This window comes from Leopardus geoffroyi, chromosome A1 (genome assembly GCF_018350155.1).
Source record: "Leopardus geoffroyi isolate Oge1 chromosome A1, O.geoffroyi_Oge1_pat1.0, whole genome shotgun sequence".
In the NCBI taxonomy this organism is placed as follows: Eukaryota; Metazoa; Chordata; class Mammalia; order Carnivora; family Felidae; genus Leopardus; species Leopardus geoffroyi.
The window spans coordinates 185,749-211,615 of record NC_059326.1 but is presented as its reverse complement, the minus strand read 5'-3'; the positions used below and the strand labels follow the sequence as shown (position 1 = coordinate 211,615).

The following is a 25,867-nucleotide window of genomic DNA, read 5'->3' as shown; positions in this document are numbered from 1 at the left end:
TGCACAAATTACATACATAACAAGTAAGTATAGGACATTCAGGCAGAATTTGGGCATCCTGAGGCCTGCTCTCTGATTATTCTGTTTATGGGTACCATTTATTGTCTTTCTAGCTCTAATGATTATAAAAGCTATTCACATTGTGGAAAATTCAGAGATAGAGGTAAAAGGAAGGATTGTTCATCTTTTCCCCTGAGTGTATGTGTATTACCTACAGGCACATAGAATTCTGCCTATAAGGAAATTCCCCATGTTTTTAGGCAGGACTGAGCAGAGCTATGTTCATTTCATACTGACCCTCGCTCAATTTGAATGTATTTATTATTTTTTAAAGAAAATCTAGGTCTGTGCCCATTGTCCTGGCTCTCTTCACCTAATTGTCGGGTTTGGCTCCCTGTTCAGACCTGTGTGGCCAGGTGGGGCTATAGTCTTACAGCTGGCCCTGGCCCCTCACACTTTAACTGCCCCACAAATGGCGTGGGGGCCTTGAGGAAGGCCAGGGGGCCCGGTGGGTCTTTTCACCCAGAGGATAGAATTTGATGGCAGCACAGGAGGTGAATAACCGTGGACTATCACTGACCTGCAGTAGTTACCGGGGGGACAGACGGAGCAGTCACCCTCTTCCCGGAGGCCTGATGCATCTTGGGGAGTGAAGGTCCCCGGAGGACATGGAAGAGGGGACCACGTTCCTGGAGAGGGTAGGGTAGCTGGTGAAGATGGGCAGCTGAGGGCTCAGGTTACATGAGGGCCTGTGGACCCGCCTCCTCCACACCTGGAGTAATTAGTGACTGGGCCCCCCACCTGTCGGTATCCCACGGTCCCCATGGTGTTGAGTTTTTCTCCCTGCTTTCTCAGAGTCTTCAAAGTGCTGACATGGCTGTGACTTTAGTCTCTCCCCCTAGGATTATTGTCCCTAGGGAAGAATTTCCAGATAGCAGTGAAGCTTATTTGAGGGTGAGGGGCTATTAATCTAGCCAATGGGCTCAGGGAGTTGCCTTCTCTGTATCAGACACTGGGCTCTCTGGGACTGAGCTGGAACCAGTCAGTCCATACTAAGTACCTCTCTCTTGGGAGCTGCCTTCCCCTCCTAGCCACCACCTCCACAATGCCTTACTGCCTGGCCTGCTTGGTTGTGGTTCTCTTCTCTCTAACCTGGGTCACCCCCCAACCCCACTACATCAGTGGCCCTTGTAGTGGCCTGGAGGCCATCCTCTGGCTTTGCTGACCTCAGCATTTTCTTGTGTATGTGGGCTGTGGTGCTTTGTGTCAGGCGCACCCCAGTATACCCCTGGGATGGGAAATAAGAGAAGTCCCCCAGCAGGGAAAAAGTTTGAAGAGAGCAGCTGGATATATTGAAAAAAAATTCCTGACCAACAGAAGTAAGAAGCTGAAAGGTGTGAGTTTACTTAGGGAAGGTTAAAGAGAGTCAGGACTTCAGCAAGACTGGGCTGAGGGTCTGGGTAGCCAGGTGAACAGTGCTTCCCAGAGGGCACCTGTACTTCCTGTGTGTGTGTGTGTGTGTGTGACTAATACAACCTGTAATTGTGGGGACAACAGGCCAAGTTCTTTGAACTTGAAATGTTGTAAATATTCTGGGGTAAGAGGTCACTCATTTGAAAGGGGTACATATACCTTTCACAACATAGTCACAAGAAGAACAAAGGTAGGGGTGTCTGGGTGGCTCAGTTGGTTAAGCATCTGACTCTTGATTTCAGCTCAGGTCATGATCTCATGGTTCATGAGATCGAGCCCTGCATTGGGCTCTGCGCTGACAATGTGGAGCCTGCTTGGGATCCTCACTCCCATTCTCTCTGCCCCTCCCCTGCTTGTGCTCATTCTCCTTCTCTCTCTCAAAATAAATAAACATTAAATATATATATGAAAGGAAGAACAAATGTATGCATTACCTGTGGATCAAATACTTGCAAAGGTAACATACAACTCCTAAAATTTTCAGGAAGATTTTCCCCAAATTTATGTAAGACATGGCAAAGATTATGAACTTTTGTGGATACGTGCTTGTCTGCCAGGCTGCCTGGGGACAACGCATGTATGTTTGTATGCATTTGTGTGTGTGAATTTGCATGTGTCTGCATACACTGTGTGTGCATCTGTACATGTGTGCACACATGTGAGTTTGTATATGTGCACTATGAGCCTGTGTATGTACACTTGTGCATGAGTGTATGTATTCACATGTGCATGCAAACGTTTGGGTGAGCATGGGCCAATTCACAGTGTGTTCAGGGTGACTGGACTCAGACTTGAGGAGAGTGAACTCATGGTCACTGGGACATTGCCTTCCGATCTTCAGATTCCACTTCCTGCACCCCAACGCCACCACAGAGCCCTTCATGTGGTGCTCAGGAAGCTGCTCCCAGATTGTTGGCCCAGACCTGGCACAGGTTATGACATCTGTTTGCCATCATCCTGACCCAGGTGCTCACCCTGGGTCCCCAGGCTGAGGGTAAGAAAGAGGCAGGACATTGAGCACGGGTGCGTCATGCTGAAGAGAAGAAAAGAAATGGGGGGGCGGTCAGGATGGGCATGGGGTAGGAGTGAGGGGAGGATGGAAGTTGTGCAGGTGCTCTTCCCCATTGGCACTCCTAGTGCAATGGCATGCAGTAGGCACTCCACGGAGTTTGAATGAATGGAAGGAAGGAAGGAAGAAAGGAAAGAAGGAAGGAAGATGAGCATTTCGGGGAGAAAGATAAAGGCCTGGGATGCATGGGGACTTGAGGGTTCCTGGGCATACCGGCTGGGCAGTAGGCATGTGCTGGGCAGAGCCTGGGCATTCTGGTGCCGGGATGCGGGCAGTGAAAGCCAGGTGGGCACAGGAGGCAGGAGTCTGAACCTAGGGATGGCTGGTACTCCCCTTGGTGGCACAGGACAGGCCAAGCAGACCCTGGTTGGCAGAAGTGACCCTGGGCATTGGACACAAAATGGCACCTCTGAGAGCCAGGTTGGGTATGGCTGAGTGCTCAGGGGCTCAGGAAGGTCATGGAGTTATCCTTCATTTTAGGTGGTTCAGGTCTTGGTGACTGGAGTGCAGGAAGCCAGGAGGCTGGGTGGGCCAGTTGGAGAAAGAACTGGGGCCTGGGAGATGGGAGTGTTGAGGTCCCTCCTACAAGGCACCAAGAGCTGGCCTAAGGCCCACAGTTGGAGGGCTCCAGCCTGAATCCTGGGTGGGGACCCCTGGTTTCCCAAGCCTTGGGGACTGGGCTCCCTTCTGCAGCTCCCGGGGAAGTACCTGAGGACAGAGGACGGCCATGGGGCTGGAGGTCCTGAGGTCCCAGGGGCATTCAGAGCCAGCCACACAGGAGCTGATAGGAGAGCTAAGGCCCAGGCCAGGGCAGAAGGAGCCAGCTGGGCAGGGCCCGCAGCTCCCCTTGGAGGTGCCACCTGGATAAGGAGGTTGAATTTCATGGGCTCTGTCCCCATGCTGGAGTATCAAGTCCTGAAGACAGGACATTTTCCCTGCTTGGCTTGCTGCCACATCCCAGTGCCTAGCACAATATGTGTTGGATGAAGTAGCCACTGATCAAAGCCTCGCTTAGGGCATCTCTGCCTTGGTTGGCCAAAAGAACAGCCCTGCATTTTGCAGACAAAGCCCTGCATTGGGCATGGTCTAAAGGGTGGAGGAGTGGACCTTGTCCTGGGTGGGAAGCCCTAACATCCACACTTAGGCACAGGCCTGTCTCCCAGCCTCATGTCCACCCTAGTGGGAGCCCCAAGAACCCTGACAAACAGATGCTTCTGTTGTGCTGTTTGTGTCTACGGCGCTAACACTGGGATTTTGAAGAAGGAGGGGCCCACAGCTGGGAGGGGGTGGGAAAGTACAAGTCAGATGCTCACCTGGGCTCCTCCTTGTTGTCCCCATCGGGCAGGGCACAGGGTACAGAGTCCCCTGGGGGCAGTAGTGGCCTCGGGGACAGGGTCCGTTGAGGGGGAAGGCAGAGTTTCTCTGGGGAGTGGGGCTGGAAGCTCCCCCCTCACAGTAGTAACCAGCTGAGCAGGGTCCTTGGATACAGAAAGACTAGAATTTTAGGGCAGCATCAGAAGCCTTACCAGCTGCCTGTGCTGTGGAAGGCCCTTTTCTTGCCTCCTCCCTGGTCCCTGCCTGCTATCCCAAACCCCAGAGAATCATGGAAATTAAAGCAAGAGGAAGGAAAAGTCAGGGAAACAAGGGATTACTGAGCACCTATGGTGTCCATGGCCCTGAGCTGGTGGCTTCCACTTGGAATCTAGGGTGAGGGGTAGCTATAGGAGATGACAGCTGTGGGCACTTATTGTGCGCCAGGCACTGTTCTGACCTCCTGTTTGTAGGGACCACACTCCCCATAGCAACTGTGGAAGGTGGGTACAGTTATCACCCCATTTTACAGGGGAGGAGACAGAAGTCAGAGGGGTTAAGTGACTTGTCCAAGGTCACACGTGCGCTAAGTTCAGAGCTAGAATGAGAACCTGCTCTTGGCCACCAGGCTGAGGACTTTTGGGGGAGAGAGGGAGGAGCAGGGCCCAAGGGAGGAAGTGGCAGGAGGTCACAGCGAGGTAGGCAGCCAGACCCAGACGTATGCTGTGGCCCTGCCAAGAAGTGCACTGCGGGCAGTTCTGCAGTGGGGCTGGGACATAGCTCTTCTGGGTCGCTGGTACTTACCCTCAGTCTGCCCGTTGCCCTCACCAGGGCAGTATCTTCCTGCAGGACAGGGCTGACAGGCCCCGGGGGAGAGAGCACCTTCCCGTAGGTTCAGGGTTCCCTCCGGGCAGGGAAGAGCAGAGGGTGTCCCTCCTGGGCAATAGTGACCTGTGGGGAAGATATGAGTAAGTGGACACCAAGTGTCCCAACCCCATAGCTACTCCCTGGGCCTTACAACCTCATCGTTTATGGCAGAGAAGTGAGGGAAGCCCTGAGAGGGATGCAGAGAGCACAGCTGAAGGACAGGGAAGAGGAGGCTGGCCTAGGTGGTGGGAGAAGGCGGGGAGGGTTAGAATCCAGGCTAGGAGGGTGGGGGCTTTAAGGGGTCTGTGCAGGCAGCAGAGATGTGCCTGTGTGCATGTGTGTGGGCATGCATGTGCATGCGTGCGTGGGGACGTCAGCACTGAGGTTTCTGGAGTCACTACATAGTAAGAATGAGTCATAGGTCTGGTCTGGCTTGATAGGCCTGGGAGAGAGAGTTTCTTGTGTTAGAGAAAGCGGGGTCATGCGCACCTCAAACAACCCCCCAGTATTCCCACTCAAGAAATAGCTGCCCTAGAAGCATTCCAACAGGCAACCTGGTTAAGAGTCTCACAAGAGACATGCTGTAGTCTTCTCTGGGGGCATTTACTCAACTCTCTCAGGGTGGGGTTCTCAAAATCCTCTGGTTTCACTCTGCAGACGGGTGGTGGCTGTCCAAGGACAGCAGCACCTTAGGATCAGGATGGGACTGACCAGAATTTCCAACCTCTCAGATCTGTGTTCCTCCCTCCATAGAAAATGCACACTTACCTTCTGGGCACCCTGGAAACCTGCGGTGATAGGGAGGTATGAATATATGAGGCTGGTCACAGACTGTGTGAGGGAGGCCCTGGCAGTCCTCAGCAACCTTCACCCTGTGTCCTCCTTATGCAGCATAATTAGCCCCATTTTATAAGTCAGAGACTGTCCTGGCAGTCTCTGGCTGCCAAGGAGGGCTGAGGTCTTGCCATCGAGCATTCAGTGCCAGGACAGAGTCGAGCTTTGGGAGCCGGGGGCGCCAACTACAGTGAACCCTGAGGTGCGCTGTCCATTGCAGTCATGTCCAATGTCCCTCTACCCCTGAGAGTGATGGAAGAGGCTGATCTGAGGGCATTCGTCACCTTTGGGGCAGGTGGTGGGCTCCACGGTAGCAACATTTTGGCAGTAGGTGCCTCCTGGGCAAGGCAGGCAGGTGTCAGCCCCAGGCAATGGGCTGAAGGTGCCAGGTTCACAGGGCTGCTCGCTGTGAGCCCCTGAGGGACAGTGGAAGCCAGGAGGACATCTGTATCCGTGGGTTCCATCAGAGGGTGAGGGAACAGCACTGCCTCCCAGGCAGATATACCTGAGGAAATGAAGAATTGTGGCTGAACCACTTCTAGCATGATGATGGGGTCCTGGCCAAGCAAAAGGTGAGAGAAAGGGGTAGCCTTTGGAGCCCCAGGCTATCAGAGTTGTGCTGAGGACAAGCTCAGTATGGCCACAGCCAAGGGTCATCCCTGGGATGGAAGGAGGTCCTCTGGTCCTCGACTCTAAAACATGTCTCTGCCCCTGTGATAGGAAACTGTACAGTAGGGGCTCAGGCACAGTTCTGGGAAGGGTCAGACATTTTCCAGGATAAGCATGGCTTCTCTCTCCAAGATTTTTCTGTCCTGTGAACAGATGGAACAGGACTTCCTTCTTACTGGTGGCCAGTCTCCAGCCCTTTCAACAGTGAGGAGAAATGTACCTGTCAGGAATCTCAGACACAGGTTGGCCATTGGCCAACGAGGAGAAGACCAAGGCCTGGTAGTGGAGGGTGTGGAGGCTGCCCTGAGACTTAGTGGGACCATAGGGCTGTCCTGGCACACTGGCATTCCTTGGATCTTGGAAGGTCAGTGCTGGGAGGGTGGGATCAGTTCAGTCCTATATCAAAGGGACAACACATCAGAGGCCTACATCCTAGGGGACAGTTACCCTGGCTCAGGCTCCTTACAGGGACTGGGGAGAGACCATGGGATCTGTAACTTGGGGCCCTATCAGGCCTGACCTAGGGACCCTCCTCCTTCTTTGCACCTGAGGAGTTCAGGGTCAGGGCCCCCTCACCCTGCATCACAGAGTTCTGCCTCTGGGACATGAGAGAGCCCAGGGTTGCTGCAGTAGTGCCCTGGAGGACACGGCTGGCACTGGTCCTCGCTGGCCAGGCCTGGGGCAGAGGAGTAAGACCCAGGCAGGCATGGCATTGGGGAGGCTGTTCCCCTGGGGCAGAAGAAGCCGGGAGGGCAGATATCATTCCCAGAAAGTCCTGGGGCCTCCACCTGTCAGTCAGAGAGAAGGAAGAAAGGCCTTTCCATTAGAGCTGTGGTCTCAGGTTGCAAACACCTCTGCTGGCACCTGGGGGTGGGGAGACCTCAAATAAGAGCATTACATGCAAAATCATCCCATTACTATGTGCTTCCAACTGTGTCAGTCAAAGGCCTATGGAGGATGAACTAGGAGGTCTGGGAAGTGTCTCTTACTTCCTAAATATAGTATTGACCTCCTCCCCCTCTCTTCCTCATTCCCTGACCTTGTCTCTTCTCTGTGGCATCAATGTAGGATTGGGGCAGTCTATGTTCTAAAATGGAAGTTAGGGCAAGGGGCAGGTATGTCCAAGGTCACAACACAAGTCAGTAACAAAATGAGAATCAGAGACAATCAGCTAATTGTCACCAATACACATCTGTCCATCTGTCTGTCCAAAATGAGTCCATGAGTCCATCCACACAACTGATTCTCCACTACCCTGCTCTACAGTATAATGATCTAATATACTGATGGTCACCTTCTCACCATGTGGCTTTGAGAACATCCATTACTCCACATGCTTCTCCGTTTCTTCATGTCTAAAGTGGGGTAACCCTGGGGCCTCCCACAGGGCCATTGCGAGGACTGCTGAGTCAATGTGTATGTGACACATGAACATTGCCCAGTACCAACTAAAGGCTTTATTTATGTTACTGCTATTATTGTCACATGCCATCAAACCCAAGATGTCACACAAGAAGGCAAATGCTTTAAAAGAAAAAAAGTCACTGTTCAGGGTGGACTCAAGACACGTGTCTGGGGGCACGTGCCTAGTGTTACATACCTTGTGTTTGAGGGGGGTGGGAGACACCGCACCTCCTGTGCAGTAGTGGGCTGAGTGGCAGAGCCCTGATGGCTGGGACAGCCCTTCTGATGAGCAGAACATCCCTATAAGAAGCAGACCCAAGGGGCAGGTGACAGAAGGACCCCTCCCACCTCCCTCTGGCTCTGGCACCAGCCCTGCCTCTCTTAGGCTATGCCCCACATGCTCCTCACCTCCCCAGGCTCTCAGACTAGCACAGGGTGTTGGCATGACGGCCAGGCAGAGTCACGAGTGAGGGGCAGAATGAGCTAGAGACACATGGAGCTGCCTTGCCCAGGGCAGTGCTTTTTTCCAGCCATACCTGGTCTCTGAAGAAAACATGGGGGTTGGTCTCACCCTGAGCCCTAGAGGTACATGTGGGGTAGGCTGGAGCACAGGCTATGAAGAGGCCTGGAGAATCCAAAGGATGGTGGGGACTGTGGGCCTACAGGAGATCACTGGGGCTCTGACCCATGCTTGGACTTGATTTTGCTTACCTTGACCCAGCTGTTAGGCATATGAGGGGCTGCCATGGCAATATGGGCACAGGGGGCCAAGGCACATTCCCTAATGGATTTGTTTGCCTGCCCTCCTTCTACTTTTCCTTATTCTCTCCTCAGCCCTTTAGTCTAGGCTTTCTAATGGCTCATTGTTCAGAGTCCACAAACCTGCTGGGCACAGCTCACAGTCCAGTTCTGCACTGGCCCCTCGCCTGGGCCCGAATGTCCCCCGAGGGCATGGGTGGGCAGTGGCTGAGTGGGAGCCAGGGGGACAGAAGTAGCCCTGGAGGCACAGGCTGGGGCCACCGGCTGTGAGACCTAGGGTGCAATGGCAGGGTCAGCCTGAGCTTGCAGTAAGAGCCCTACCTTCTGAGCATCCTGGTCAGAGACTTGGGACGCCCCTCCCCCCAGCTCCGAGGCTGCCCTGGCCCAGCCCCTCAGTCAAGGTGCTTTATTCCTTGTCTAATTCCCGGGCATATTGGGTGGGAGAGGGACCCTCAACGGCTGTCCATCTGTCATCGTGGCAGAAGGTGTATTGCCCAAGAAACCTCTGTAGCCTTGTGAGATCTCTAGCCTTGAGGCTGACTCTTGAGCATAAAACTCCGTTTCTCTATAAGGTGGCACTTGCCCATGCTGGGCACACTAGGTCCACCACCCATGCAGTGGTCTGAAGACTCCACTTCTTTGCTCCTGGGCTCTGCTGGGTCAGTAGCCACCTGTGTATCTCTAAATAGGAACAAGACCATATCATGATCTTGAGTGTGGACACCGAGTCGGGCCACAGCCAACTAGATCCTAGGGTCCTAGACCTCAGATTTTTCTGTCCTGCATGTAGTGCCTACCATCCTGAGCTGGGCACTGGACAGCCTGGTGAGTCACCATGCAATCCCTCCTCCCAGCTTAAGTCCCTAACTTGTCTTTACCTCGTACCTGGACTGTTTCAGGGTCCCCTTCCCTCCGCTTTGCTGCCAGTTGTCATAGGCTGCATGTGGATCATAACACTATGACGATGACAACCAAGATTCTGGCATAAGAACTCCTGAGATACATTCTAAAGCCAAACCTAAATGAATGCATACGGGAGGATACCAGGGGTCTCTTGTACGGAGCCGATTTACTGTGCCACCTCAGGTTAGTCCCTCCCCTCTCTCTTGAACAAGGGAGGGGACCTCCTGCTCATCAGGCATCACTCCTACAGGGGCTCAAACTACTGGAACCTTGCCCTGGGACCCAGCACCATATGGGGACCTTGTGTTCATCAGCTCACCTGTGCCTGATGCTTCACAGTAGAATCCTGCAGGGCAGGGCTCGCAAGACCCCTTGGCCTCCTGGGGCTGGAATGTTCCATTCTCACAGGCCCTTGGCTGGGGAGATCCCTCTGGACAGTAGAAACCACGGGGACACCGGAAAGATGTAGGGGTGGCTGAGGTCTGGCCAGGAGGACAGTAATAACCTGCTGAGCATGGCCCATCTGGGAAGGGTTTCCCGGATCCTATGGAGAGGGGGTGGAGGTAGGCTGAGTCTATGACAGTGAACCTGGCTTCAAATGAGAAGGAAAGGGAAAAAAGGGACCTGGAAGAGCACCAGGAACTGTGCCTAGGCTGGGAAGTATGGTGTGTCCTGAAGCTCAAGGTACCAGGCTTTGCAGCCAGACTCTGCATCCCCTCCCAGCTCTGCTGCTCACTCCCTGTGCAGGAGGCCACTTTCAACTCAGGTTTGTCATCTGTAAAATGGCAGCTCTATTGTGACGATAAATGAGCTTAAAAGGCCTGTCTGGTCACATGCCATAGGATCATATAGAGCCAAAATGAACGAGTGCTCACTTAGGAACCTAGAAATACAGGCCCTGCTGTGGTAGTTGGAGATGTGCAGGGCTTTGCCACCCTGGCTGCAGGTGATGGGCCAATGCCTAACACCCCTAGTCTTACTCTGGTGTGACACACCCATGCTCCTATGGGGATCCCCAGGGGACCATCTGCGGGAATCCACACCTCCCTTCTTCTGCTTCCTAGTACCGTGCACTGTTCTGTTTACTGCCCTACTGTATCTAGTTCTAGATGATCTATACATAAATGGAGTAGTCAGCTAAAACTGACAAATGCACACCATACTGTCTTCCTCCTCTTTGCAACATGGTTACTGCTATGTCTACTCTCTCCTCCTCAGGCTCAGTCCTGGCAGGGTCTCCCTGAAGTCCTGCCCCCTGCTGCTCTGGACGGAAACCCCTGACTCCTGAACAGGGCCATTACCTTCAAAGCCCATAGCAAGCACTCCATGAAGCCTCCACCCCTGTGGGATCAATGTCCCTCTCCTGCCCAGGACATCCAGAACATCTTGTCTGCCAGAAATCAGCATGCTTGGGCTGTAACATTCATGTTCTTGTCTCTTTCCATCCCCTTCCCCACTGTGAATTCTTAGGGGTCAGAACCAGGTCGCCTTTGCCTTCCCATCCCATACCCATGTTCAGGCCTCAGGTAGCATCCCCTATATAGGGCCACAGGTCATATGTGATGGGAGGGGACCTAGGATGTCACCTTCAGACAGGTTAAGTGCCTCTGGGACAAATGGATCACAAAAGGACCCCTCAGAATCCCAGAGAGATGGCTCTTGTCACCTGAATCTGAACAGAATTGTCCTGCAGGACAAGGTCTACAATCCGTAGCACTGCGTGCACCAGGCCACTCTCGGAAGGTTCCCCTTGGACATGGGTGCTGGGTGGGGGTCCAGGTACCCAAAGGGCAATAGTAGCCAGCAGGACAGTCCATTGGCCAAATAGGCCTGGCGCCTGGCCTCTGAATCCCAAAGGAACAGAACCTGCGGAAACAGCCAGTAGGTGGTCAAGAATGAAGGAGTCAGGGCTTTCCACATCCCTAGGTTTTCTAGGCATTGAGGATCCTCTAGAGGAAGAAAGCTCCTGGAGCATGATGGATTTGGGCAGAAGTGAACCCCCCCCAGGACCATCTGAGGTCAGAGGAAATGAGCATCAAGGAGGACAATGGCCTCCTGTCCTATGAGTCTTGTACACAAAGTCTGCAGCCCTCCAAAGCCCCTGCATTGGCGTTAGGGCTTTATTTACATTGGGTTCTGCAAGGTAAGGGTGCATGCAGTGCCCATGGTCCCTGGTCCCTGAAACATGTATGAGCCCCTCTACTCTCAGAGAGGGCAGGAAAGGTCAGGTGTCACCCAGATAAAGGAGGAACCCTAGTCCCGGCAACAGCTCCTCACTTTCCAGCAGGGCATGTCTTGCAGAGACTCTGTCCAGGTTCATCCTGATACTGCCCTGGGGGGCAGAGCTGGGGTTCCAGGCTGCCTGGGGGGCATGAGTGCCCAGTGGGGCAGAGAGTGCCTAGAAAAGCCATGGGAGACAATCATTGCCTCTTGGGAGACTCCGCATCTCCTTCCAGCCAGAGCCCAGAATGATTCTTACTCCCTCCGTGTGAGTGTGGCTGAGTGGATGGGGCATGTGATTCATGGTACTTATGATGTACGACGCTCCCAGGCCTGGCTTCTTATACCTTGGTCCTATATATGCCTAAAGGGGAGGGTCCAGCTGAAAACCAGCCCTGTGTGGAAGGCCTGTAGGAACCTCCTGGTGGTCCCTTGGTGGGAAGGAACCAGGTCTACAGTGACGGGACTGAGAGGGGTGGAAAGACAGTGCTCTCCACAGAATGGGAGTTAGAACTGGGAACCTCACAAGGTACCTGAGGCAGCCCCAGGCTTCCAGGTCAGAGCATCTCTCACTGAAGTTGTTTCCAGGGGTCCTTGTCCTGTCAGATGTTTCTTAAAACATGGGCTCTTTGGACATGTGAGTTTGGGAAATGCTGTGTCAAATGCAGTGTCCTCCAGAGAACAGAGGCCCTAGAAGACAGAACTGTGCAGGCTCTGCTAAGGAGAGCTCTAATGCATCCTTGTCCTAGGGGTCTGACCTTCTCCCTCTTCTCTGCTGGACCCCAGGTAGTACATGAGGGGTGAAGGCCCTTCCTTTGCTCTCACTAGAGTGTCTTATATAGCTCTAGAGTATTTTTATTCCCTCCCCCAAAGCACAGGATTATCCATCTTTGATTGATTTTTTAAAAAGTCTTGTTTCTTCCTTTTCTTATCACTCATCCCAAGTGTCTCCCTTCTCCCGTTCTGTGCTCGGGGTGCATGAGGAGCCTTGCTAACACCTGGTGTCATCAGCTCCTTCCATGGCAGGTTCCAGGTCACAAGGGCCTGTCTCACTGCATTTGGCCCACAGGAGCCTGAGACCACAGGCATGTCTCCTTCTAAGCCAGCCCACTGAGGGTCCCATAACATCCTCCCCCCTTACCCAAATGGTGAGGAGGCTGCACCCTTACCTGGACTATGCCCAGAGACAGAGGCCCTGGGGCAGAACCAGCCTCCTTCGCATGGGGCCTCTGGGAAGCTCAGGCCGGCTCTGGAGCAGAACCAGCCAGCTGGGCACGGCTGGCAGTCCTCCCGTGACATGGCCCCAGGGATGGGCAGGAGAGAGCCTGCAGGTATATACTCCATGGCTACCACCAGGGGGCCTCTCTCCCACATGGAGACTCAAGGTGGCGCCTCTCAAACCGAGTGGTGATCCTGCTCTGCCTGCTAGGCCTCACAGACCAGTGGCTGAAGAGCTCCCCAGCCTCTTGGGCTGCCTCATCTCCTGGAGGTCTGAGCCCTGACAGCTGAGGTTCATCTCATCCCCCCATCTGTGCTGCAAGGCATCACTCACTTCTTGTTGTGCCTCTGCCATACACCCTCCCATGTTCAAGCCTCCCCCAGCGAGCCAAGGTCCAAGCTCTTAACCACCTCATTCATCATTCTACCCCCAAGTCCCATGCTACGTGCATTCAGGATGGACACTGCTCTTTGAGTGTAGTTTAGGGGTTTCTTCTGTGCCCTTCCCAAGGCTGGACCCTCATTCCTTCCCCCTCTCAAGGGTCCAGAGCAGACCTGTGCACTGCTGGTTACCAACCCCACCCCATCAGTAACTCACCTGGGGGGCATGGAATGGGCTTGGGGCTACCCTTGGGACAAAAGTGGCCTGGTGGGCAGAGGTCTCCTGTGATCCCATCAGTGGGATTTGGGACAGCCGCTGCCTGAGTACAGTGGAACCCTGCACTACAAGGCCCAGACATGGCCACTAGCCCAGGTAGGAGGCAGTAGGAACCTGTAGGAGAGAGGGAAAGACAGGATGCTCAGGCATGGGGAGCAGAGGGATTGGGGTACCTCCACCCCCGCCAGCAAATGTGGGCTGACCTAGTGTGCACCATGGGCTATGGCCAAAGCATCCCCATCTGAGACAGGCCTGAGCCCTGCCCTCACTGGTCAGGGAGGATGTGGCCTAACATGGTAGGATTGGGGATATGTACCTGTCCCCTTACCTGGTTCACAGGGTGTGCAGTCTGACTGCTGGGCACCCCCTCTCTGTGGCTTGTAGGTGCCCCTGGGGCAGGGGAATTGAGAAGCAAAGGATGTGGAAGCAGGGCAGTAATGGCCAGCTGGACACTTGTTTCCCACCACCGAGGAGGTGTTTGCCGGGCAGAAGAAACTACAGAAAAGACAAGTGGGGAGGAGGGGGCTCACAGGGCTGGGAAGCCCCAGCTTCGTGACGTGGGGCAGAGATGGCTGCCTGGGCTCGCCTTCCATCACTGGCCTCAGGAGTTATTGCCCACCTGGCGATATCATAGCTCTATTACAGCTAAGGCACAGGGGGCTGGGCGGGGGGGTCGGGGTGGGACTTAAATGGCTTAAATTGCAGCAAAAAAGACCTAGGTTTGAAATTAGGAATGACTCAGTGATACCCAATAAAGAGATCAAGAGTTATAAAGAAAGGTGACCAGAAGGTGTGGAAGTTCTTCAGTGACTTCTTGAAGTCACAGAAAACTCAGGTTGAAAGGGATCTTAGCTAGCATCTGGTCCAGCCACCTTCTGTAGCAGGAATGCAAACTCTGCCCAACTGGACACGTGAGCCCCTAGGACGGCCTCTTAGCACTCACCCCTCAGGACAAGACTCACAGTGGCCCTGCGAGGCCAGGCTGTTGTAGGTGCCTGCTGGGCATGGCCTCGGGGTAACAGTGCCTGGGGGGCAAAAGTGCCCTGAAAGGGAAACAGATCCAACAGGTCAGGGCCACAGGAAACCCCATCCTAAGCCCAGTTCCTGCAGAGCCCAGGGGACTGTTGGCCCCTGTCTGAGTGGCAGCCTTGGAGCTTGCTCCCTTCCCATCTCCCTAGGTTCCTCTTCAGACCAGTCCCCAGGGGGTACCTGCAGGGCAAGGGCCACCAGTCCCGTCTTCCAGGGAGCCATTGGGTACGATGGCTCCATGGCGGCAGAAGAAGCCTGTGCTGCAGGGCCCAGAAGGGCTGGTGAGGCCTGCAGAGCCGCAGTAGTGGCCAGGCGGGCACGGGGAGCAGGCAGCCTGTGGGAGATGTCCCCACTAAGATGCCAACTCCCAGCTCCGGCCAAGGCAGGGAGGCAGAGACCACACCAGAAGGCCTTAAAGGGGCCTCAGGTCAGAGAACATCTTGTCTTGGTTCACCTTCCTTCATCTACAGCACCCCTGATGGGACCTTGCTCCATTCTGCTTGCACATTCTCCAGGTGGGGCACAAACTCCCTATGATAGTCAAGGCTTAACACTCCAAAACTACTCTATCAGCATGTTGTTCTGCTTGCTTTCTTTTTTTCCTCTTTACTTCCATGTTCTTTTGTAGTTTGACCAATAACAACAGGAGAAGCCTGTTCTTCTGATCTACCTTGAGGGAAGACCTCTCTGCTCATTTGAGTGAGGAGGACCAAGCACTTTAGAGAGCTGGCGTTCCTGGACCTTTTGACAAGCCAGGAATATTTCTCTAACAACAGGAGGGTCTTTGAATGGTGAACTACAAACCACAATTTGGAGTGGCTTGTGAAAAGAGCCAGACATTAAAATTACGTTTGGCACTTAGCAATTAAAATAGAATTTTGTGCATCCCATGGTGGTGTTTTATAAGTTATATATTAATATGTATTATAAAGTAATGTCTCATGTCACTCCTCTGCTCAAACCCTACTTTGGCCTCTATCTCCCTCAGGTAGCAGTCCTCAAGGTGAGCACCAGGTGCTGTATAGCCGGCTCCTCACTCCCTCTCCGACCTCCCTCCTTGTGCTCCCTGCAACCCCCAACATGCACCTGCCACAAGGAGGTTGCTGCTGCCTCTGAGGTTCCTAAGTCAGCTTGTACAGTCATTCATGCAGCCAAAAGTACGTGCTGGGAGCCAGCTATGGACCAGGCACTATTCCAACTATAGAGCAGTGAGCAAAAGACAAAACTCCCTAGCTTTGTGGTGCTTATATTTTGGTGGGGAATATAGAAAATAAACAAGGCCAGTAAGTAAAATGCTATGGTAGAGTAAGATATGTGGTGAGGGGGGCCAGGGAAGATCTCCCTGGGAAAATGACTTTCGCGTACAGACCTGAAGGATGGAGGAGATGGCCAGGTGCCCTGTTCTCCAGTCCCCATGACAACCTTGACCTCAAGGTTTGGCTAGATCCAAACGGCGCTCTTCCCATACCGAGCCTCCTCCCAGGCTGGAGTTTCCCTACCTCCGAGCTGAGCTTGATCCGTGTGCTGAAGGTGCCAGGTGGGCAGGGCTGGGGTATGGCCGAACCCCTGGGGCAGTAGTGTCCCTGAGGACATGGGCCAGCTTCCTCTGGAACCAAGAAACAAGTCAGCCTGACCCCTGGGAAGTGGTGAGGAGCAGGTACTCCAAACAACTCCTTCTGCATTGCTGGTATAGGCTCTGGGCCCTGGAATTGGGCTGTGGGTGCCCCACCCCCACTGGTCACACCCTCTGCACCTGGTTATTCCACCATAGCCCCCTGCTGCTGTTACAGAAGGGAAGAGATCAGGGGAAACTTGTCCTGACATGGGATGGTGGCATCTGGAAGGGGCTCTTGAAGGAAGCAGGGCATCTGAGGGAGGCAGGGCCTCCCTGGAAGGTTCAAGCCCTGGGGTCTAGGGGTGGACAGACAGCATTTGAGACTGAGGCAGGGTTTCCATCACCCATTCCAGCTCTTACTGTAGAGGCCTTTGCAGACCTTCTCATGCTGATTGGTATTTTAACATTTTTTCCTAGTTTCTGGAGGTACTTATCTGTGTCTTCTCTCCTCTCCCTCAACCCACATGGGCCCTGCTCCAAGAGGCCTGTCACCAGGGCTGCCTGCTGACTGAAGATGGAAACCAGCTAGTTCTGGGCTGTTGCTGAGTAGACAGGGGTGTTGTAGCTGGAGGATCAGGAGCTGGTGGGATGAGCTGTGCATCAATGTCCTCACCAGAGTCTAGGCCTCCTTAAGAATGTGTGACTTTTAGGCCCGAGGGCAGCTGCAGAGTGATAGAAAGCTAGACCGGGGTCAGTGGGCCTAAGCACTCAAGCTGGCTACTGACTGTGTGCCCTTAGGCAAAGCAGACCGTTTTTCTGAGCCTCACTTTCCCTTCTGCCAGAGATAGGGATTGGACTGAATCATGGGATTTTGCCCTATGGTCCCTGGATTCCAAAGAGGACTTGAGCCCCAAAAGATCAAAACCACTGGAACAATCCCTCAGCTATCCAATGAGACCCACTTGGGAGGATTAACATATTGACCATGCCTGGGATGGGCCTCACCCCCAATATTCAGATTTGATGACCTGGCTCTCCCCCAACCTCAGTATCATTATGTACCAGCTGACTCAAATGCATGGGCTCAGCTGAAGAGTACTTCTCCATGACCCATAAGGTAAGCTTCCTCAGGTCTGCCCTGGTGTTTGCCCTCAGCCTGGTCTGTGTGGGATACAGGAGTTCTTGGGCTGTCCTGCTCAGGAGGGACAGTAGGTAGTGGAGACAAATACCAACTCACTGTTTATGCTGGGCACCCATGTCCTGCCTGCCCTGCCCCCCACCCTCCACCACGAGTGAGAGCCCAGGTAGCCCATGATAGGCACCCAAGGTCTCTTGGAGAGAACAGGCTCATCAGCCTCTTTGGGTTGATGGAATGGATGAAGGGCTCTGAATATGTTCCCTACCTCCCATTTGGGGGGGTTAGAAAATGGGGTAGGGGATCAGTGTCCAACAGGGAGGGCCTGGTACCTTCAGTGTCGGCCTCTGGGTTGGGCCGGGTGGACCCTCTGGAGCAGAAGAAGCCTTCCCAGCACTGTCCACCAGCCTCCGTAGCATTGGCACTTGGGCAGAACCTGCCCCTATCACAGGCTTGACATTCTGGCAGGCTGCTCAGTCCCTGCACAGGGCCATAGGTGCCTGGAGGGCAGGGCTGCCAGTCAAGCCCTGTCCCTTCAGGGCAGTAGAAACCTGGGAAGGGAGATGGGCCAAGATTAGGGACTGAGGAGGCAGGGGATGGGGAGGAAGCTGACAGAGGGCAGGCTCTGGGCGCTGGGCTGGCGTCCAGCATGGAGGCCCGGCATCTCTGCTGCAGGGCTCCTGCCCAGGAAATAGAAATGCTCTGTAAATCCCGGAGTTACCACCTTGTTATTAGAATGTATAGGCCAGGCCTTTGAGGGAAGTGGAGAAAGGTTGTCAGCTGGGCTATTGGCAGGACACTCACCTCTTGGACACAGCTGAGGCCTCAGCCCTGGAACACAGTAGTGGCCACTGGGACAGATGTAACATTTTGTTGTGTGGGTGCCAGGGGTGTAGGAGCCAGGAGCACACGAAGTGGGGTCAACCATTCCCAGAGGACAGACGTGCCCAGGGGGGCAGGATCTCCCAGAGAGGCCCTCCATGGGGGTGGCAGGGGCAGTTCCTCCAGTGCAGGAAACACTGGAAAAATGTGAGCCAAGCAAAAGGGCCTCAGCCAAGGACAATTGCTGAGGAGCATGCAGCCACAGGCAGTGCATGGACATTTAGCATGGGCCTGGGACCCTCCTAGGCTGTTCCTTCTTGAATTCTGGCATGACTTAACCTCTGCATGTCTGCAAGTGGCCCACAGGCTTCACAGGCCAGTGGGGGTGGCTCCTTCCTGACTGTAGGGATTTCCTCCCCCTTGCTTTCTGGCTGAATCAATCCTGGAATGGAACTACCTCCTTACTTTGTGGACACTGTTCCCTGAAATCTATGTGGGTGTGTTCGCCTACCCTAGGTGGCAAGGTGCTGGCCAGATTGTCAGGTGGTCGCTAGAGCAGAGTCTCCCTCCAGAGCAATCTTGACATCCTTCTGGGGTTTTGTTCCCTTCCTCAGACCAGGTACCAGGTGGGCATTGAGTGGGGACAGGAGCTCCTGCAAAAGTCAGAGTGACAGAGGGAAGAGGCCCCCGGTGGCCCAGAGGGAAACATTGGACTGAGTTAGGCTTCCATCCCTTGGATTTCTCCCTCTGAGCAGACCAGGATGGAAATGCTTCCCCTTCTCAGCTTCTAGGGGGAGGGCAGGGACCAGTTCAGCTTTGGAGTCCTTGAGTCAACTTTATTGAATGGAAGGAAGATTCTTGCCATTCTGCAAGAATGGGGGAGGAATACCCAGGCCCCTGAAAGCATCCTCAGGCAAAGGAGGAAGGTCAGTTGCTCAAGTGAGGTTTCCTGAGGGCCAGGTTAGAGGAGGGTTCCCAGGGAGGGGAAAGGTGAGGACTGTTGAGCAGAATCAGGAGGGCATGTTGGGGAGAAGGGACCTGTACTCAGCCCTGCACAGCTTAGCACTGCCCTCCACTGAGGGCCATGGCTCATGTGCTGGGAGAAAGGCTCAAAACCTGTAGAGACCTGCCTTCAACAGCAGGAGGCTGGAAGGGCCCTGACCTCCTCCCACCCTGCCACCATTGAAGTAGACCTAGAGGTGGTGAGGTACCCTCAAGGCAGTAGTGCCCAGCAGGGCAGAGGAGTCCCCGTGCCCCATCCGTGGGGTCCTTGCTAGTGGCTCCTCCCTTGCACCAGTGCCCTGCAGCACAGTCTCCTAGAAGAAAGGACATCTTGTCAGCTGTTCCCACAGTACCCCTTGCTGGAGAACACACCACAAGGCACAGGGCTGCTCATGCTGTCCCCAGACCCTCCCCCACTATGGCCATAGACTGTACGTGTCCTGACCCAAAGCCAGCCCAAGCCACCCTGTTCCTCGGATGAGCAGGGTCCTGAATCTCTTCCAGGGAACAGTGCAAGTTCCCCGGTCAAAGTGGTTGTGGGGTCTGGGTCAGTTTGAGATTTGCCCTCCTTAGAGACTGTCAACTGCCAGGACTAGATTTTCCTTATTGATCAAAACATTTCCAGCCATTGCATAGGGAAGCCACCCAAGCTAATGGGGTGTGGGGGGCAGGGGCTGAGATGTTAAAGGCCCTCTAGAAGAACCCCTGAACCCTGTGCTGACAGCAGACAGCCGGGGGTGGTTCTACTTTGAGGCAGGTATACTGTGATGAAGGGACTCCCAATTCTGGGTGGTAGATCACTGGAAAGTTTTAATGTTTTTATTTTTATTTTTAATTTTTTTAAACGTTTATTTATTTTTGAGAGAGAGAGAGAGAGAGAGAGAGAGAGAGAGAGCAAGTGGGGGAGGGGCAGAGAGAGAGAGGGAGACAGAGAATCCAAAACAGGCTCCAGGCTCTGACCTGTCAGCACAGAGCCCAATATGGGGCTTGAACTCAGGAACCGTGAGACATGACCTAAGCCAAAGTCGGACACAATCACTGAGCCACCCAGGTGCCCTATCACCTGGAAAGCTTTTTAAAACTAGACACTGAGGTCTGACCCCATACCTCCTGACTTTCTGGGGTGGGATGTGGGGACACAGTGTTTCTGATGTAAGGGGTCTTGGGAAGGCGGTGGAATATTTGCCCAACACCCTGCTGCTCTGTCCCCCATCTTTACCAGTGATCCAGGCCCATATAGTTTTCCCCTGAAGCATCTCCTCCTCAGCCTGCTCTGGGACCCACCAATCAAGCCCACCCTGTGCCGAAGTCCTTTTCTGCCCTCCAGGACATACCTGTTGGTGCCGCGAGCCCTGCCAGTGCACAGAATTTCCCAGCAGGGCACAGCTGGCATTCAGCGATGCTCCTTAGCCCTCTCCGAGGGCCGTATGTACCTACTGGGCACCTGTGGTGTGTGGCCATGGCTGTGCCCAGGGGGCAGTAATAGCCTTGAGGACAAGGATACAGGCTGAAGTCCTTGATGGGCCCAGCACTAGAGTCGCAGTAATAACCTGGCCAGGAGGGAGGGACACTTAGGAGGACTATCCTCTCCCTGAGACATTTAGACATAACAGGGTCTCTTGCCACAGGGCCTTGAGACCTGTGCTGTGGAGCCCAGGACCCAGACAGCTGCCCTTGGGGCGCTCTCCCCCCCAGACCTTGTCCCCCTTCCCTGCACCTGAAGATCTTTGCTGCCTCTCACCTGCTGGGCAAGGCCCACTGGGGGCCTGTAGACCAGCCTCCTTGCAGTAGAAGCTTCGTGGGCAGGTCTGGCATGCAGAGGGCATGGTCTGCTCTGCGAGGCCGGAGAAGGTGCCAGCGGGACATGGTGTTGGCCTGTGTGATGCTGCAGCTGAGGACACAGGGAGGCAGCAAAGCCATGGCCTGGCTGAGGGGAGGCCTCAGGTCCAGGGGGTAGGCTCCTTAAGGGCAACAGGTGTGGGCCCAGCCTCAGAGATGGGGCAGGACCCATGGTGACCTTGCCTGTAGGACCCATCTCTGCCAACCTCCCTGAAGCCCAGCTCCCTGGCCCCTCCACATCACATGGAGAGACTCAAGCCCTTCACCTGCTGCTGGAGGATCATCATGTGGGCTCATACACTGACAACTAATGAGACTCCTGATGCGACAAGGCCACTGCTGTCGGTTCTCAGCTGTCCACATCAAACAACTCAAATCACAGCAAACATCCCAAGTGACTTTAACTACTCCCCACTGCAACATTCCTTGGCCTTGGGATGGACCATCTACGGCATCCCTTTTCCCTCTGGCTTCTTCCCAATTGCCCCAGGGTCCAGACACAAACTGAGAAGTAAGATCTGTCAGCAGCCTTCTGGGCAGGAGGCCGAGTAGGGCTGAGAGTGGGGCCCATGGAGACACTCACGGCAGAAGGTTCCTGGAGGACAGGGGGCCCCTGTCAGCCCATCCTCTGGAGCTGGGGACACTGCTCCTTTGGCACAGAAGTAGCCAGCCTGGCAGGGCCCACTGGGTGTGGACAGGCCTGGGGGCGAGAGGGGGTGCCAGGCCGGGGCTGAGTAGCCTCCTTGTGCAGACAGACAGGGGTCCTTGTGCAGTGTCTGGCCCCGGAGGACTGGGAGTTGCATCAGTGGCTGAGCCTATGCCCAGCGCTTTGTCTCTCTCCTCTACCCAGCCCTGTGACAGGGGTACCGCTTTCATCTCACAGAGGGCCTGAGGCATTGTCCGTAGTAGCAGACAGAGCTGAGATCTGAGCAGAGGCTGGGGTCTTGGCCTCGCTATGCTCTACCATCTGAGGGTGGCCAGAGGCTGCGGCAGGAAGAGTCTAGTTCATATCTGGGTCCTCAGTGACTGGGAGTGTTTGGTCACAGCAGGTGCTCAGGACGTCACTCGGTCACGGGGATTCGTGAGAGGGCACAAGTGAGGGGCCACCGAGCTCCTTCCTCTGCAGAGAGACTTGCCCTCCCTTGGTATTCTGCAATGACCCACCCGTGTTCACTCAACCATGATGGCAGCAAGTTTATGTTAGCACAGACCTTCCTGTAGGCTTGCCAAGCACACCACCTGACCAGGCAGGTACAGACATCAGTTCTCAGTTTATAGAGGGAAATATTGGTTCGTGCCTGCAGCCACACAGCTGGCAAGAGCAAGGTGGGTTCCTACCATTTCTCTCAATCATCTCCAAGCCTGGGTCATAGCACAGTGGCCAGAGAGGGCTCCTGGGTCCTTACCAGAGGTGGCGCAGAAGGAGCCTGGTGGGCAGGGCATGGGTTCTGAGCTGCCCTCAGGGCAGAAGGACCCAGCTGGACACTTCCCCCCTGTGGCCGTGGCTGGACACAGGCAATTGGTGCTGGTGTAGTTGTCCAGGTCAAAGGGGCGGGCGGTCCAGGCTGCTGAGACGCAGAACCAGCCTGGGGTGGAGATCAGCACAGAAAGGCAGGTAGTGGGGCAAGAGGACTGTCGGGGACTCCAGGGGCCAAAGGCTGAGCTCACCCAGGCTGCAGGCCCACTCCTCCCAGTAGCTGTTCCAGGAGATAGTTCAGGTCACCCCAGGTCCAGGGACAGCAGTAGGAAGCACGGGGATAGGTGGGAGTTTCTGAGGGTGCTTTGGGAAGCGCACCTGCATCACACGGTCCAGAGGCCTGGGTCAGATTCTCCTGCCCACAGTAGTGGCCTGGGGGACAAGGCAGGCAGCTGTCCAGGCTCTGGGTCATTGGGTCTGGGTTGTAGTAGCCCCGAGGGCAGGGGAACTGGGTGGCATATTTGGTGCCTGAAAAGCAAAGTTCAGAGGAGGGAGTCCAGCTGGGCTCAAGGCTAAGGAGAGAGACCATGCCACTCACTGCTCTTGGTGCCATCTCGTAGGACCTGTCCTGGCAAATTCCTGGCCCGAGCCACAGGAGCCACTGCCTCACCAATAGCTTATGTTTGGCTTTCCAGGCTGTGTGGTCCCGGGCCCAGGGTCCACAGAGCCATAGAGTTTGCAGGAATCATTTTCCTGGTGGTGAACTTTGCTGAAAAGCATGTGGCCCCAAATTTGTAACATACTGGTAAAGTAATCTTAAATCTTTAGTTTTTAGCCAATGGGATTATGTTATGGAGTAGAAAGTAAAACTCTCATGAATTTTAAAGGTAAAGCAAAACACTTGTATGAAATTTGCTGCTCAAGGCCTCTTGCTTGGGGCTCAGCCTCTGTGAAAGGTCCAGTCCTTCCCTGGGCCTTTGGGACAGGTGGTGGGACAGTCTCAGCAGTGAACATCTGTGTGATCCTTGGTTGCTGCTGCAGTGTACAGAGCAGCAAGCACCAAGCCCCACCCCTACCCTTGCCACCTATACTAGCCCCTGCTGCTCAGCCTTGCCTCTGGGAGTTGTGGCCCAGGCACTCACCTCTGGGGCAGTAGAAGCCAGTGGGGCAGGGGTGCCCGCTGTAAGTGGTGATGTTCTCAGGGCAGTAATAGCCAGCAGGGCAGGGGAAGCAGGATGCTTGGCCAGTCAGGTTGCTGTAGGAGCCAGCGGGGCAAGGATGGGGAAGGCTGGTCCCACTGGGGCAGAAGTGGCCTTGGGGACAGGGCCCTCCGTGCTCTGCGTGGCCTGAAGAAAGGAAGGAAGCTAAGTGAGGAGTGCAGGCCCAGTCACTGTTGAGCATAACGGAGCCTGGGGTGACTTGTGCCACCAAGACCAAATGTGGACTTGGGTTTGGGGCAGAGGTTCAAGGGTTTTAGAAATAAATAATGCTGATAATTAACATTTATATAGCATCTTCCAGATCAAAGAATATATGCTTTATATATATGTTATATATTTATGCATGTGTATTTGAGCCTCAGAAAATCCCCCTTTCGGGTTGCCTGGGTAGCTCAGTTGGTTGAGTGTCTGACTCTTGACTTTGGCTCAGGTCATGATCCAAGGGTCAGGGGAAGAAAGAAGGAAAGAAGGAAAGAAAAGAAAGAAAAAGAAAGAAAGAAAGAAAGAAAAAAAAAGAAAGAAAGAAAGAAAGAAAGAAAGAAAGAGAAGAAGGAAAGGAAAGAAAGAAAGGAAGAAATAAAGAAAGAAAAAGTAAAAAGAAAAAGAAAATCCCCCTTTCGTAGGTGGGCAGGAATAATGACCCATTTTTAGTGGGGATGGCATCCTGGAATGGTAACTGATTTTTGTGACCAGCGTCTCTCCGTGCTTCGCCCAGACTCAAAGCCTGTTTTTTTTATATTCCCCCTTGTGTTCTTCTGAGGACACACAACGTGAGTGTTTATTTTTAAAAAAAATGGATTTAGAAAGCATTGCTTTCGTGTGTGGTTGTGAGCAGAACCCTGTGCCTCCTATAACCGCCCCCCCCCCCCAAGTCCCTGCACTGGGGTCATGACTCCTGCTCTCTTGCTGCCCACCCGACTCCCCAGAACTTCACTTTCCATCCTGGAACTGGGTTTTTGCCTCAAATGTTTTTTGGACAAATGGAAGTTCTTGAGAAGAGGGACTTTAAGGCCCTGGCCTAGGTTCAATGGCCCTCCCCAAAGTTGTAGCTCAGTGCTGTGTGTACCATCCCCCTCCCCCTTCAGAAGTTCCCAAGGAATAAAGGGCATCCTCTGAGAACATGGGTGCAGAGGCTCTTCCCTGTGAGCTTACCTTGTGCCCCACCTCCCCACGAGTGCTGTCTCTGGCCCTCATGGGAGACGAGGTCCACACTCAGCTCACCTCTGGGTTCCTCAAAGGGTACCATTCTGGAACCTGCTGGCTGGTCTCTGGAAGCCCCCAGGTTCTCCCTGCCCACATTCTTGAAAATATATGGCGTTTCCATCTTTGGGTCAGTGGGGCTCTGATTTAGGAGGTTGGGTGGGGCTGAGGTGGGCTCAGAACCACAGATGTGACAAGAGCCCAATGACCACAGTCCAGAGGGCAGTGAGCCAACCATGAGAAATACTGCTACGGGCACAGGACAGGAGGCCAGTGGGTCCAGGAATAGCAGTCAGACTTCTAAACACTCCGGCCAAGGATCTTCTCCAGGCCCGCTTGTTCACACCCTTCCCCTTTGTCCTCAAACTGCCCCGGACCCAGTCACCTCCCATAATCAGAGTGCCCATCTACCTCTGGGCGTTGGGCCAGTGCAGGGCCCACACCAGTCCTAAGAGACCCCTTACCTGCTGGGGTTGGGGAGGAGACTCCTTCCATACAGAAGTAGCCCGGTGAACAGGGTCCAGAGGGGGCAGTGAGGCCAGATGCACCACAGAAATGGCCAAAGGGGCAGGACAGGCACTCCGATGCCATGGTGAGAAACATCCTGGAGAGACAGAGAGAAACCTGGGCATCAGTGGGACCAGGTGGAGTAGCCACGTCCTGGCAAGGGACCATGCATTTCTGGAGCTGCCTTTTCATTTCTCCTCTTTTAGGTTCCCTGGGATTCTTCCTGCTTACAAGGCAGGTGGTTTCATTCTGGAAGATGCCTGGAGGAGAGCTCAACAGGGCTCTCTTTCTCTTTCTCCCCCTGCTGCTCCCCAAGACAGCTGTCTGGGTATAGTTGTCCTTTTCCATCTCAATCTTAATTCAAACTCAATTGTCTAGGGCCACAGACCTTTTCGTCTGGCAGCAATAGGCAGAACATCCACCAGCCCTTCAACCATTGGCTCCACAGCTGTCCCCTTGCCCTGAGTACCTTCTCTTGGGGGCTGGGATGCTCCTAAACATGGGAAGATGGGACTCTACTCTCAAATTAGACTCAGGCAGATGCACAGAATACCTGATGGCCTTTCTTTCTCGGGTACGAACGTTCTCAAGCTCCCAGCAGCCCATATTGCCTGCCCTTATTCTGATAAGAAAACTCCCTTTACCTATAATGCTGGTCACAGGTCAAGTGGAAGCCCTGCTCTGAGGCTGATGTCCTTCTGTGGTGGAGGGATGCTGCCAGTGAGATGGTCCATGTGGACAGAAGACCAGGAGGAA

General features: G+C 54.2%; 1 protein-coding gene and 1 long non-coding RNA gene across 2 annotated transcripts in view; one reads left to right on the top strand and one right to left on the bottom strand.

The window, feature by feature from the left end:
* LOC123584362 (zonadhesin-like) overlaps positions 1-25,867 on the bottom strand; it is a 65,676-nt gene that overhangs the window by 36,548 nt on the left and 3,261 nt on the right. The window contains exons 5-28 of the mRNA XM_045452230.1: positions 25,069-25,208; positions 23,327-23,530; positions 22,563-22,712; positions 22,174-22,353; positions 21,351-21,467; positions 20,670-20,819; positions 20,263-20,478; positions 19,138-19,242; positions 18,438-18,579; positions 17,909-18,123; positions 17,437-17,655; positions 15,914-16,020; positions 14,595-14,748; positions 14,329-14,428; positions 13,714-13,880; positions 13,326-13,499; positions 9,609-9,833; positions 8,510-8,659; positions 7,824-7,927; positions 6,800-7,011; positions 5,839-6,059; positions 4,658-4,804; positions 3,856-4,020; positions 581-689 (exon numbers count right to left, since the gene is read on the bottom strand). Of these exons, the coding sequence (XP_045308186.1) occupies positions 581-689; positions 3,856-4,020; positions 4,658-4,804; positions 5,839-6,059; positions 6,800-7,011; positions 7,824-7,927; positions 8,510-8,659; positions 9,609-9,833; positions 13,326-13,499; positions 13,714-13,880; positions 14,329-14,428; positions 14,595-14,748; positions 15,914-16,020; positions 17,437-17,655; positions 17,909-18,123; positions 18,438-18,579; positions 19,138-19,242; positions 20,263-20,478; positions 20,670-20,819; positions 21,351-21,467; positions 22,174-22,353; positions 22,563-22,712; positions 23,327-23,530; positions 25,069-25,208 (3,873 nt within the window). The remainder of the gene's footprint in view (positions 1-580; positions 690-3,855; positions 4,021-4,657; positions 4,805-5,838; positions 6,060-6,799; positions 7,012-7,823; positions 7,928-8,509; positions 8,660-9,608; positions 9,834-13,325; positions 13,500-13,713; positions 13,881-14,328; positions 14,429-14,594; positions 14,749-15,913; positions 16,021-17,436; positions 17,656-17,908; positions 18,124-18,437; positions 18,580-19,137; positions 19,243-20,262; positions 20,479-20,669; positions 20,820-21,350; positions 21,468-22,173; positions 22,354-22,562; positions 22,713-23,326; positions 23,531-25,068; positions 25,209-25,867) is intronic.
* Positions 9,961-10,715, top strand: LOC123584744. Its single transcript, XR_006705686.1, has 2 exons — positions 9,961-10,055; positions 10,508-10,715. It is a non-coding gene; the product is annotated as an uncharacterized LOC123584744 (long non-coding RNA).